This window comes from Sinocyclocheilus rhinocerous, unplaced genomic scaffold (genome assembly GCF_001515625.1).
Source record: "Sinocyclocheilus rhinocerous isolate Xijiao unplaced genomic scaffold, SAMN03320098_v1.1 scaffold574, whole genome shotgun sequence".
Taxonomy (NCBI): Eukaryota; Metazoa; Chordata; class Actinopteri; order Cypriniformes; family Cyprinidae; genus Sinocyclocheilus; species Sinocyclocheilus rhinocerous.
Window position 1 is genome coordinate 2,908,029 of NW_015659919.1, and position 14,894 is coordinate 2,922,922.

Genomic DNA, 14,894 nt, shown 5'->3' on the forward strand with positions numbered 1-14,894 from the left:
ATATATATATATATATATATAGTCTACTGTGTTTTTACTTAGTCATTTTTAAATACTTAATCATTTTTAAAATATTTAAAATTACTTTTACCTTGTTTCCTTATAGACACAAGCAAGCGTACATGTTAATGTTTAGGCTCTGATACGCTGTGTAACCGCTCTGTTGTTACAGTTGGTGTGGACAGGGCAGGTGGAGGTGACGACGGTTGGGGAATATAACCACTCTTCATTACAGCCCAGTGCCAAGATTTCCCTCGAACAATAGAAAAAGGATACGCACAACAACTACATTGTTACCTAGACTGGGAGTTATGGGAGTGTACTGATAAAGCAGGCTAATCAAACGCAGTTAAATGACACAGACACACGCTTCCATCAACCCCTAAGGGCCCCTGTTGTAAAACACAGCCGGTAACTGTCACAGGGTCCATGCCCTCCAGATAGAAAATCTCACACTTTACTTCCCTCTCTTCCTTGTTTTTCCCTTGATGTCGGGTGGAACGGCCTGGTTCATGTTGGGCCGGTTTGTTCACCTGCCAACGGACTAGCTAATCCTGAATTTACCTGGAAAACACTCAAAAATACATAGCTCCCAGTCCAACATGCGACATCTGCAGGAAGGGTGATATAGCTTTCTCAGAGTCTTGATGTACAGATGTGAGATAATGGACTGCCTGCATCTGTACTGGGTCAGCACTGGACGTGTCTAGACATGTCAGCTCTGTTTATGACAGGATAATCAGTCACTGATAAAATATTTATTTTCAGATGGATGTGAGTCTTGAATGTACAAAGGTACTGAGGGCTGCAATAAACATTTAATCCCCCTATGAATAATGCAGTGCCGATGACTAGTGAGCTTTAGTTTGTTCGATTGTAATTACATTAGGGGTGCGTTCAAGAACCAAGTGGTTAAATCATTAGACATAATCATTATTAGTGTGTCATTACTTAATTAGGTTAATGTGTCACAACAACACAAATATGAACACAACTTGTTACTTGGTGCGTTTTCGGTATAAAAACATTGTGTGTTCTTTTCTTCTATATTTTTTTTCCTGAATTTTTACAAAGGCCTGTGTATGAATCATGTGTCCACTTTGTCGTAGCTCTTTTCACAGCTTTCCAATAATAACTGCGCACATGTCATCTCTCATCTCCTGTTGTTCGTTTGTCCCAGATTACTAAAGCTTTCTCTGCACTAATATCAGCCAGACCTTCCTCAGACTCACTGGGGCTTCTGTAAAGGCGTGGTAACATTTATGTACACATGAAATATGTGGGTGTAAATGTTTTAATAAGAGCTGAAATGAAGCTATAAAAATTTTAGGGCCCCTTGATACTGTAGGGCTGTGAATATAGTCAAGACGGCTCAATTTTAGTACGTTGCTTCCCCCTTGTGGTTGGATGTAAAACTTAAATACACTTGCTGAGATTTAGTGCTGCATTAAAAAGTCATGTTTTTGGAAATAGCATAACAGGTTAAATACTTGCTACTGCCAAAATACCAACATACTAGTGTTAGTCCAAGAGGAGAACAATACCTTTACATGAAGCTCTTTTTGTCTACTGAAAACCAGGTGTAGAGAAAACACTTAAATCTTGCACATTGCAGTTTTCCCTCAGTAAACTCATAATTTGCTGCTCATACTATAGTAAGGTAGTTGTTGTAGTGGTTATGTTTAGGTAGGGGTAGCGATAAGGCATCTAAAATATGGTCATGCAGAATAAAGCATTAATATGTGCTTTATAAGTAGGCTACTAATAAACAGCCAATATGCTAGTAATATGCATGCTAGTAAGCAACTGGTTAGTGTTCCCTAATCTAAAGTGTTACCTCTATATAATATTGTTAGCATAATCATTTGACTTGAAAGTTGAAATATAAAAATAGAATACATTTCAGATTGCATCAGTGTTTGGTTTGTCCTTTGTCTTTTTTTTTTTTGCTTAAATACACCAGCAGTAGCGTGAATTCCACAAAATGATCATCTAGGTCCTAAAATAATTCGTATTCATTTTGTTATATTTTTTGTTTGTTGAATCATATTTTTTGAGTGAAAATATATTATGACTGTATGTTTTAAAACTTTTTTCATTATATACTACTATTGAAAAGTTTGGGAACCGTAACGTTTTTTTCATGTTTTTGAAAGAAGTCTCTTAGGAGTGCATTTATTATAGTATTTTATTAACAAAATATTATAAAAATTATGAAATGAATTTTTTAAAGCTGAATAATGGCAAAGATGAATCTTCAGCTTCATTACTCCAGTCTTCAGTGTCACATGAATCTTCAGAAATCTGAAGAGCTTAATTATTTATTTTTAAATTATGAATGTTGAAAACGGTTGTGCTGCTTAATAAGTTTGTGAAAACTATGATACTGTTTTCAGTATTCTTCAAAAGAACAGCATTGATATGAGATAGAAATCATTTGTAAAGTTATGTAACATAACAAAATGTCTTTACTGTCACGTTGAATGAGTTTAAAGCATCCTTGCTAATTAAAAGTATTAATTTCATTAAAAAATAAAAAATAAACCTAGCTGACCTCAAAAATTTGAATGGTCAATTATTTTCACAAAATGTAATGGGTAAAGATTTAATAATATATCTGACCTTGCGGGTCATGAATATATAATGCGTCTATAAGTGTTTTGTTCCAAATACATGACATGATTGTATTTCATTTTGGATAGCATTAATTCTCTGAACTGGTAATGAAATAAACTGTCTTTGCAGTGATTCGCTTTAGTGTTGTAGTAGTGTGCTCAGAAAACAGCACCATGGACAGCAACTCATTCAGCAGTATGAGTCAAAGCTTCATTAGCAACATTTGATGCTGAAGGTGAAATAACCTTCTATGAGAAGAATAGTCTGAGGGAGCAGCTCAAGTCGATGACAAAACGCCATGTTGAATGTAGTAAATGACAAGTTTATTTCTTGCACAAAATGTACAAAATAACAAGCAAATGGACAGCCCGTCCCCCCCACCCTCCTCCCTGCCCTGTTTGAATTCCCCGCTGATGAAGTTGAAGATCTGGAACAAATGTCTACAGCAAGTCCGATGGTCCAAGCCAAAACGCATGGTTTTCTTAGAGACAACACATACCCAATTCAGATTCACCGAACAATTAAAAATGAATAAAAACACCGTATTTACAGTCTTGTCTGAACTTTTACAGCATGCCATCTAAATATTCATACAGAGCTTTTGTTTTGCAACAGAACTCCATATAGAAAACGTATTAGAAGATCAAATCAAGTTCGACTAATGGCGAGAGACACCCAAAATACAGCACTGCGTTTGTCACGGTAATCTTTTTGAGGCATTCTTTTGTTTTTCAACCCACATCTTTTTTTTCTTTTTCTTTTTTTTTTAATTCTGTAACTCTAACAGAAAGAATCTCCACTGAACATTTGTTTAGGCCTCATAAGATTCCACAAGAAAACTCTTATTTACACCAAGTGTTTTGCAGCTTCAAGTCTGTTGTTTTCTGAGTGTAGCCTATATAATGTATCTCAAGATTTAGATTGCGTTCATGACTAAACGAATCACTCGGACGTCACACAGCGCATCGCTTCTATTGATCTAAAAGGCAATGTCGCAGTCTCATTTGGCAATGATTTGCTTTTGGATACAGAAGAAAGCAAATCCACATCGCCGTGTTGTCGTTCACAATGGTGTGATTTGGTTTATTTATTTGTTCCTCACTTTCTACAGATGATGTTTGTAATATGTGGACTCTGAATGAGACGCAGTGGTAAGGGAAGCAGCTATGGCACAGGGCAGAATGTGTGTTTGCGTCTGACTTACAGTTTCATGGCTTACTCGCTCCGTTTAGCATCCAAACTTTACAAGAGCAAAAAAAAAAAAAAGCTATTTAAAGGATTGTTCGTCTCATGATATCTACAACTGGCCTTTAACCTCCACAGACGAGCTGTTAGCATTATCCGACGTCTTTTACATTGGTATGAAGGCATTTCAAATGATCGTGTTCGCAGTTGTCGCCTCGGTAGAGTAGCCTATTGCTGTACAGCACTAATGAAGACGTCAAACAAAACGCTTCATTTCTTTACAAAACTATCCTGTGCTTTCCGAATATATACAGCTGGATGCTTATAGAACGCATTTGAGATGTGTCTCAAGTATGTGATCTTTACATTTATTCTGTAACAGACTTTGTGCCAAAGAGGAAATGCCGTGGACTGCAGTTTTATCAGGAAACCCACGATTCCCAGAATGCACTGGGGTGGAGCATATTGAGGATTATGAGGCAAAGGCGTTACAAATCAAATCGAGTCTAAACGCATGAAAATGGATCTGAACTATACACGGTTTCAAGCCACGTTAAAGTGTTTCCTGTGAAGTGGGATTCCTTTTCAAGTGTGCAAAAATACTCTCAGACGTAACTTGGAATATGAACCATTTTGTTGGTGGTTTCAGCTATCACGTTTTAATTCAGTTCCTAAAAGTTTAATATGTTTTTGTAAGACCTTTATATTTGTATCGGGTAATTTTGTTTGCTTTTTGAATTTTAATATACATATATATATATATCTATTTTCCCTGCTTTTATAAAATGACACACGATGATGAACCATCAACAATCTATATATATATATATATTTATTTTCATATTCCTTTCTCTTTTCTAGAATATCTTATTTAATTTGAGATCAAGTTGCATTTTGCTCTTGTAAACAAACAGGCTTGTGCAAAAATACTCTCAGACATAACTTGGAATATGAACCATTTTGTTGGTGGTTTCAGCTATCACGTTTTAATTCAGTTCCTAAAAGTTTAAAGGGGTCATATGATGCGATTTCATTTTTTCCTTTCTCTTTGGAGTGTAGATCAAGTTGCATTTTGCTCTTGTAAACAAACAGGCTTCAGAGGTTCGCCAGCCACCGTCGTTTGTTCTCTGACAGTCAGTCTCTTTCTCGCTCTCATTGAAGCAGGGCCCTGATTTGTTTAGAGGTGCTGTCATCATTTAAATGTCTTGTTGTATACCTGGATGAAAGAAAGAAAAGCTTTCAGGTCATGCATGTCCTGCATATTTTTGTTTTTTTTTATCCATGTACAGTTGGGAAGTGTTGTACTGCACACTCACCTCAGTGCATTCAACAGTCCCTCCACGCTGTTCGAAGGCTGCTCTTTCAACACCTTGATGCAGCCCTTCATCTGCAAACGCACACACACACATGCATGCAAAAATACAGCTTTAAAAGAAAGGTCACCCCTTTCTGTCCCTCACCCCTGACTGTGATCATGTACGCCCACCCACACACCCAAAAAAGCATACGTGAACAACCACAAACCCCTCTAGCGCTGCTCTAGATTTAGAAGTACTACAATGTGTGGAGATACTAGGTAGAACCACCCAGGCTTCTCTTTTCTATAAAATGAACAAATAGGTCCCATATGACAAATAAACACCATAAAAGTAGGCCACATGACCTGTGTGCTACAAGTCACACAATAGCTTTTGTGTGGCGAACTGTGTGAAATTTATTTATTTTTATTTTTTTTTGCTGGAGTTTTAAAAAAAAGTCTCTTCGTCTCACCAGTGCTGCATTTATTTGATCAAAAATACAGTAAAACTAGTAATATTGTGAAATGTTAATACAATTTAAAGCAGCTGTTTTCTATTTTAATATATGTTCAAATGTAATTTATTCCTGTGATTGCAAAGCGTTAAAAAAAAGTCTCTTCGTCTCACCAGTGCTGCATTTATTTGATCAAAAATAGTAATATTGTGAAATGTTAATACAATTTAAAGCAGCTGTTTTCTATTTTAATATATGTTCAAATGTAATTTATTCCTGTGATTGCAAAGCGGAATTTTCAGCATCATTTCTCCAGTCTTCAGTGTCACATGATCCTTCAGAAATCATTATAATGTGCTGATTTGCTGCTCAAGATACATGTATTTTTATGCTCTAATAAACAATGGTTCTTATTTACAATGTTGAAAACAGTTATGCTGCTTAATATTGTTGTGGAAACCAGGATACACTACTTTTTTATGTAAAGACATTTATAATGTTACAAAAGACTTACATTGCAAATAATGCTGTTCACTGAACATTTTGTTTATCAAATAATCCTGAAAAAGAAATGTAAAAAATAAAACATTTTCAACATTGAAAATCAGCATATCAGCATGATTTCTGAAGGGTCATGTAACACTGAAGGTTGAAATAATGATGCTGAAAATTCAGCTTTACCATTACATAAATATTACCACATTTCTACCTTATCTATGGATACCTTCTTATCACAATATTACCGTTTTGTTTAACTGTTATTACATAATATTACAGTAATCAGATAAATGCAGCCTTGAGCAAATATATGCAGTCTTGGTGAGCATAAGAGACTTATTTAAAAAAACATAAAAAAAAAAAATCTTATTTATTCTAAGCTTTTTTTACTATAGCACACAAAAGCTATAATAAAACTATGGCCATTCTTCAGAATAATTTTTGGTAAAGGTGAACATATTTTAAGCAGTCCCCATTCACTTTCATTATATGGAAAAGAGTGGATAATCTGTCTAACATCATTTATTTCTGCAGAAGAAATAAAGTCATACAGGTTTGGAACAACATGAGGGTGAGTAAATTAAATTATTTCAGGGTGAACTGTGCCTTTAAGAAAGCAGTTCAGTTATATAATATTCACAAAAACATGCAGCAGTTGCATTTGCCTGTAGACAATTTAGCCACATTTAAATGTATTAATTTCACTGCATTAGACATTATCAGATAAATATATGTGCAAACTAATTATACTAGGCATCACTTTTACAAACCAGTTTTGCAGTTTGACTATAAACCAACTAGTCTCATGGTGATTTTAAGTGAATATATGACATAATTTCTTCCAAATTCTCACAGTTCATCACATTAACTGTGAATGTGATCCACTAACATCTGACATCCAGAAAGTGTCTAGATATCTTTTTTTAAACAGTACAATGTGACTATATAATGTGAAATATTTTGCTAAAAATAAATGACACTGAATTTGATATTTTGTTATAATCCAATGACATTCATATAGTTTAGGTGTGGCTGAAGTGTCCAAATACTTTTTGGGTCCAGTGTACCTGAAACTAATAAAGTGTTCTTACATCAATCTTAGAGGTCTTGGCAAAGGCACCCACTGGATGAACATGGTCATAAAGGATGATGACGCCCACCATCACACGCATGCAGAACAGCATGGTGTCTGTGTTAGTAAAACGGCACCGGTACTCCCTTTGGACAGGAAATAGTGATCACTTTAAGCAAAATTGAATGTATTCTGGATAATTGACATTAATAAATGTTCAAATAATCACAATGTTTTATTGAAAAGATGTTGAATCAGATGAACTTACGGAGTCTCCAACATGACACGGCACACGCAGGCCATAGTGCTCAGGCAATCTGTGGTGTCCTCAATTGGCAAAGTCTTGTTCTGCAACATGCATAGAAATTAACACCGGTATGAGCCTCTAGAGGGCGACAACATTTCTGTTTTCTCCATTTCATAGGAAGTCAAATGGTTGTCAAAACTGTCATTGAAATGTATTTGGATATAATATCTAAAAGTAAAAACTTGAAACCAATACGAACCCCCCTTTTTGACATGTTTGGTTATATGTAGGCTACTGTTCATTAAAGGGATAGTTCACCCAAAAATGAAAATTCTGTCGTTATTTACCATTGACTTTTTTTAGTATGAAAAAAATATTGAAGTCAATGGCTACCATCAACTGTTTGGTTAGCAATGTTCTTTAAAATATCTTCTTTTGTGTTCAACAGAAGAAAGCAGCTCACAGGTTTGGAACAACATGATGATAAGTATTTTCGGACTATCCCACATTTGCAGAAGATTGGGTGAAATCATGAATTACCTCCGACACAAACTTAGTCGTGGCATTGCTCAGAGTTTTGAGCATGGGTGTGGCTTCGGCGTAGAAGAGCGACATCCGATTGGCCATTTCATTATTCACTTCATTCTCAGCTTCTAACTGTAATGCAAATGTAAAATATTGGTTGCCAGATGATTAAGCTTTTTCTTAAGTAACACATTAACCTTCCCATACAAATGCGCTCTCTGCTCAGTCAATTATAATAACTTTGATGCGTTTACTTTTTGGGGCATGCACACTAACAATGAATAGCTCAGACTGTTGGTTGCTAATACATGCATTACACTATAAAACTGCGTCATGAGGCAGATCACATGAGCTTCACTGTTTGCATTTGAACTTTGTCACATTCTTAACAAGCTTTGTCATTCAAATGAAGTCGCCAACTTTAAATGAAAATGAATGACTTCTTTTGTCAGAGTGAATGCTCCTAAACAAGAAATACTATTTCAGTTTTTCTACTTCAGAATTTAATGTTTAATTCAGTGTGCTGACTTGCCATTTCTTTGTACTGTTTGTGAAACTTGCTAGCATTTTCTGAGTAAAAAATGTTTTCTACACCAAATTATTTTCAGTGTAGTAGGCCTAATATCAATTTCAGCAGATTGTGAATTTACCTGCTGGTTGTTCAGCCGATTCCTGCTGATGGTCCTCCTATAGTAACTAAAGTCATTCTGTATGGCTGGATTTGTCATCTAGTAAAGACAGGATTTAGAAATGTCAAAAGCGCCTTCAGTATAGATTATTATGGAGACTACCGACTTCAAGTGGTGAGAGGAATGTTGAGGCAAATCACACCTCTCACTGTGAAGATTTATTTCCTAGATGTCCATTCTCAAGGGTGCACTTTAGACAGAGACCAGCTAACAGTGTTGCCATTTAGACATTTTACTCGACGTGACTCTCTAAGAACTTCAATGTGAGAGGCTTGACTGAGTGCAGATCTAAATATTTTAGCTGAGCTCATGCCACATGAAATCAAAGTGAGTAATGTGTGAGAAATGCTCACCTTGAGCTCATCAAAGCTGAGAGTGAAGTGTAGGATCTCTGCAAACTGTTTGGCGAGGGCCTGCTCTCTCTCCAGATGCTGCATGGGAGCGTAAGGTGGGCTAGTGAGGGCCTCCAAAAGACTGCGCAGGGCGTTCTCTGCAAACACATAATGATTACAGATTTTATTGTCCCTTACAGTTTATAGTCATTTCTCTGTAGCAATTTGTCTTTTCAAATTCATTCACTGTGAATGCTGTTATCGCCCCTCAAGATGTTCGAAGCCTTTATCATGTTTTCCCCCCACACCTCTGGCCTTTAATCTGATTTGTAATCCACATGGCATACCTGCATAATGTATCAAAAGCACAGCACTGCAATATGTGTATTTGATCTCCATGGTTACCAGCTCAACAGTTACCATTGTATTTGCCTCTAACGCCTCTCTTTTGTATTTTTGTAATTGCTGCAATTTATCATAAGCCATAAGAACCTGTGATCCCGTCAGTGTTGCCTGGATACTAGAGAACGTTGGAAGCCGCAGCTGATTCAAGCATTAATGACTTCCAACTGCAGTATACGACCATGTTTCTGGCTGCTTTTAAAACTCATTTAATAACCGAACTCCAAACCAGTGTATTAATAGGGAATAAAATGACTAGCTGGCTGTACGTTATCCCAGTTATTATATGGTGGCTTACCAAATTTATAAATATGATTGTGAAATATTGATTAAAGTTTAAATTAATTATCTCTTTAACTTCCTTTAAAAAAATAGCCCATTATACTGTTATTATTATTGTTGTTGGTGTTGTTGTTGTTGTTATAGAAAATGTCTATATCGATTCAGTTTTACAATCACAGGAATAACTGTTTAAATACAATAAATAATTAAATAATGTATTCTTTCTTTTTTATTATTATTCTTATATCTCTATTGTATTGTAAATACAGCCAAGTTACTTTTTCTATGGTTTAGTTTCAGTGTTTGCTTTAACTGGATATTTCTGAGATTCTAGTCATCTATCAATGATTGCAATAAATATGGACATTCTCCTAGGCTATATTACAATATGTGACAGCTATGAAAGCAGCATCAGGATATTGTCATGTTTGACAGTGAAATATCCAGTTTAATCATCATTATACAAAAAACATATATAACCACTCGATGGCATTGATTCAAGTATTCCAGAGAGACATTTCATAAGCAGTGCTAATGCAGTTTCATTAATATTATCACTGCATTAATGTTATCAGAGTGAATCTATGCTGCAGGTCTGTGCTGTATTGTTTAAAGCTGTTTCCTGTTTGGCGACTAGAAGTTGTACTGTACAGCTTCACCGTCAGAGCTAAGCCATGTCTGAATGTCATTAGTATGCCTAAGCATGTCTCCAGAGGAGCTATCCTTTCCTCTCATCAAATATGCAGCAGCCCTACTATAAATAAGAAGCTGATATGTTTTATCTGGAGGCCTACCGAGAAACCTGACTCTATCAGCCGGGGACCAGATATTGCGGATAGTAGGATGTGTTGAGGAGGGTGGGGCCTCTTTTTCTCATGAGTCACTGCGATTCCATACCTTGGCAGGAAAAAGCTTATCTGCATGTTATCTGTCTGGCCAGAGATCTGCGTCTTTTCACTAGTCAGCGCTGCTGTGAAAAAAAAGGCAGCTGATCGACGATTGCAAACCGTATACTGAATTGTCAGCGTGCATGGGAGGCAGAAACGCAGCCTCCGCTACGCTCTGCTGCCGCGGTTGCCATGCCAACTCTTTACAAGGTCAGCTGCAGAGGAGGACAGAAACGGATGCTTGCAGCACTCGTTGTACGCACGGTCAGCGCGTTGGACGACTCGAGCACGCAAGGCCCATTACATGACTATAAAAGAAGACAATTGGAAAACAATGGCCACCCACTTACCTAGCCTGAGAGAAAATTCGTAGAATCTCTTGAGCTTGGCCACTAGGGGGCAGACTGCATTCCAGGCTTTCTCCTGCAGCTGGAGGTCATTGGGGTTCTGGATCGCCTGGAGAGAAGGACGAGCTAGAACAACTGAAACCACAACCTTCATTTACACTGACTATAAACTCAAGGTCATCTGTACACTTTAAATGTACAGTTACATTGTGCGATTTATTCAGCAATGCGAAACATTCACAGCTGAATAACTACTGCACATTTGCTGTTTATGGACCAGAATGATTGAAAACTGCTCAAACCTTATGCTTTATAATGCCCAGGTGCTTTATAACAGGTGAATTGACTCCTGGTTCAGGATGAGTAAATATCAGTGGATCTTTCTATGGTAAGCAACACTGTTACTCTAGTTAGGGTTTTGTAACCCAGACAAAAAACTCTTTGTTTCACTAAATTAAAAAAGGGGGGTGAACAACACTACTGTTACATACATATTTGAAAGAAATTAATACTTTTATTCAGCAAGAATGCATTAAATTGGTCAAAGGTGAAAGTAAAGACATTTATAATGTTACAAATGACTTCTATTTCAAATAAATGCTATTCTTTTTCATCTTTTGATTTAATTTAAAAAAGTTACTTTGGATTAGTTTTTAGCTGCAGTGTTCGGTTTTCTTGCTTTAATGGGATACTTCTGAGCTTCTAGTCATCTATCAAAGATTTTATGCTCACCATGCATGAAAGTAGCATCAGTGTATCGTCATGTATGACGGTGAAATATCCACTTTAACAGTCATTATATAAAAACATATGATCACTCAATGGCATTATTGAATTAAGTATTACAGAGAGACATTTCATATGCAGTGTTAATGCAGTTTTAAAGAAATTAATACTTTTATTCAGTGAGGATGCATTAAGTTGGTCAAAGGTGAAAAAAGACATTTAGCCTATAACGTTACAAATTATTTCTATCTCAAATATATACTGTTCCTTTTTATCTTTATATCGATTGAGAAAGAATCTTGTGTAGAAACAAAGAAACAATGTATCACAGTTTTCACAGAAATATAAAGGAGCACAACTGTATTCAACATTGATAATAATAAGAAATGTTTCAGCAGCAAATCATCATTAGAATGATTTCCGAAGGATCATGTGACACAGAAGACTGGAGTAATGATGCTGAAAATTTAGCTTTGCATCACAGGAATAAATTACATTTTTAAATATATTCAAATAGAAAACAGCTGTTTTAAACTGTAAAAATATTTCACAATATTAATGTTTTCGCTGTATTTTGGATCATATAAATGCAGCCTTTGTGAGACTTCATTTAAAAACATTTTTAAAAATCTTGAATGATAGTGTAGGCTATATTAAAATAGAAGACAGTTATTTCATATTGATATTTCAATTTTACTGTATTTTTGATTTTTGAAATTCAGCCTTTGTGAACAAAAGACAGACAAATGACTGTTTTTGTCAATTTATCTAATTTTTCATTAGTGATTTGCACTGCCCACAACAATTGTACTATACATGCATGATATCTCAAAACATGCAGCTTTTAGATAAGACATGTTCTGTTTATTTTCTAATCAGGCTTACAATATTATCCTGGGAGATGATAAAACAGTCAAAAAAATGGACAATATTTTGACTTGGATGAGTAAGCAACCACTCAGAACACCCTAGCAACAGCCTAAAACACCCTAGCAACCACCCAGAGCAATCTAGCATTGTAGCAGCAGGTTTTGCAAAGGTAAGCACGACTAATAAATGCAAAAATAGCCCCACCTCTCTTATTTCTTGTCCTGCTCCATTGTAAGACTGTAACTCTGCCAGTATCCCATGGGCCTCTTCCAGCACGGCACTAACCTGGTTCCACACGGCTGTCTCTGCCTCTGTGGGCTGAGCATCTGTGGGCAGAAGTCAGATCAAGTCGGTCAGAATGTGACAGATATACAAAAATGCTCAAAATATACACAGTCCTCTTCCAATTCCTCGGCCAACCTGAGTTATGGATCACCTTTGTCACACTATCACACTGATATCGTTTCTTCTTGTCCTGATGGGTTTTGTTTTGGATTAAATGGATTGCGTTCAACCAGTCAAGTCAGTGATAAATCTGATAACTGGACCAATAATTACAAGAAAGCTTCATGGTGTGAGTTAATTTGGTGCTAACATTGGATTATCATCATCTTTTGGCACCCGGAGGGGGAAAGCGCTTTCCAACGAGCTTTGAAAGATAGGAACCATAAATCCATATGGATTAATCTGGTAATGATGATGGTGTTATTGTGAGTCGGAAGTACATGAGGAGGATTTGGGTTGTGTCGGTGTGTGTCAGGATTTGTTAGGGCTGATATTAACAGCTCTGGTGGGAAATGTCGATGAAAGGCCATGGCCAATGAAGCAGCTCCATATGGAGTTGCTGGCGAGGCTGGGATGGGTTTAAAGAGTTGTGTCAGCTTCCAACACAGCAAGCATCAGGCATTTGATTAATAAGCTGATGATAGCAGGCAGGAAAGCAAACAGAATATCATCCTCTGGTGGGCGTTTCTGTTTAGCTTTTAGTTTTTAACCACATGATATTCATGATAATACATACAAACATGAGTCCAAAAAGCTGATAAAAACATAACAATAATCCACAAGTAATCCACACAACTCCAGTCAATCAATTAACGTCTTATGAAGTGAAAAGCTGTGTGTTTGTAAGAAACAAATCCATTTTTTTTTTGATTTAGGCTTTATCACTGAAGGAAGGTTATTGTGGATTATTAAACATTAAACATCTTAATGATGGATTTGTGTCTTACAAACGCTGCTTTTTCCTTCACAAAATGTTAATTGATGGTGTGGATTACTTGTGGTTTTTTGTGATGTTTTTATCAGCTGTTTGGACTCTCATTCTGACGGCACCCATTCACTGCAGAGTATCCACTGGTGAGCAAGTGATGGAATGCTACATTTCTCCAAATCTGTTCTGATGAAGAAATAAACTCTTCTACATCTTGGATGGTCTGAGTAAATTTTCAGCAAATTTGAACTTTTTAGGTAAACTATTCCTTTAAGGTGCGCTCACAATTTTTGTGGGCGAAATCTAGCCATTTCAATTGGAATCTACTTGATCGTGAATTTCATCTAAAGGCGAAAAGGTTTCCTTAGCAGATTTTGTTCCTAATCATGTATGTTAAAGTTTCTTCATGGAACCATAGATGCCAATTAATAACCTCTGTTTTTACACTGTGTATGGTGTACACAGTGTAAAAACTGCAGCAGGAGTAATTTTGGGAAATGCTGTTAATTGCTAGACCAGATTTCTCAAGCCTCTGTACGGTAAGTGATCTGTGAAGCAGGCCTGATTTACAAGCAAACTTCTTTATCCTGCATCCAAACAGAGGGGCTGTAATGTATATAGAAGCAGTTAACCCTATCAGAGGTCCTTGATGCATTTTCTCTGTCAGTGTTTGACTGAATACACACATAGCTGTTTGTGCTATCAGCTGAGCAAACATACTTCAGTACAAACAAACACACACTCTACACTTCAGTGTAATTGCCAGTGGCTCCTCCCAGTCATGTCACCTCCAGGTCTGTTTGCTCATCCTGCCTGTGATCTTCAAAGAACAGAGTCTGAAGACAGGCGTCAATGCTACAGTAGCAATATAATGTTTGCTTTCCCTTTTGCACACTTTTATTGTGCACCACACACACCTTTTGGTTAATCACATGTATCAGAGCCTCAAAGCCTGTTTCTATGCCAATGTGTCTTGTATTTGAGATATTGAATTTTTATGAAAACCATTAGTGGCACACTAACCCCATTTCAGAACTGAGGAAATGTAAACCAGTGCGGTGTAACACAGGTGATCATTGTTTCACTGTCACAAAATCACAAAGTACAGATCGGGAGAGCGGCTGTTGTCCTTTTTTTTTTGCTTGTATTCAACATTCTGATATTACTACTTTATATTATGCAAATTCTGCTATAGGGTCAATGACAAGAATTGTCAAGACGACATCTTAAAACATATATACAGTATATATA

The 14,894-nt window shown here is 36.5% G+C and overlaps 1 protein-coding gene across 4 annotated transcripts in view; it reads right to left on the reverse strand.

Moving 5' to 3' along the window:
* Window positions 1-4,866: 4,866 nt before the first annotated feature.
* The window catches only part of LOC107724357 (protein FAM49A-like), a 15,456-nt gene continuing 5,428 nt past the window's right edge, over window positions 4,867-14,894 (reverse strand). For all 4 annotated transcript variants that reach the window (XM_016533255.1, XM_016533254.1, XM_016533256.1 and 1 more), the window contains exons 3-11: window positions 12,635-12,756; window positions 10,838-10,943; window positions 8,938-9,074; window positions 8,546-8,623; window positions 7,911-8,027; window positions 7,392-7,471; window positions 7,143-7,269; window positions 5,118-5,188; window positions 4,867-5,017 (exon numbers count right to left, since the gene is read on the reverse strand). In XM_016533255.1, the coding sequence (XP_016388741.1) occupies window positions 4,954-5,017; window positions 5,118-5,188; window positions 7,143-7,269; window positions 7,392-7,471; window positions 7,911-8,027; window positions 8,546-8,623; window positions 8,938-9,074; window positions 10,838-10,943; window positions 12,635-12,756 (902 nt within the window). In that variant the 3' untranslated portion in view covers window positions 4,867-4,953. The remainder of the gene's footprint in view (window positions 5,018-5,117; window positions 5,189-7,142; window positions 7,270-7,391; window positions 7,472-7,910; window positions 8,028-8,545; window positions 8,624-8,937; window positions 9,075-10,837; window positions 10,944-12,634; window positions 12,757-14,894) is intronic.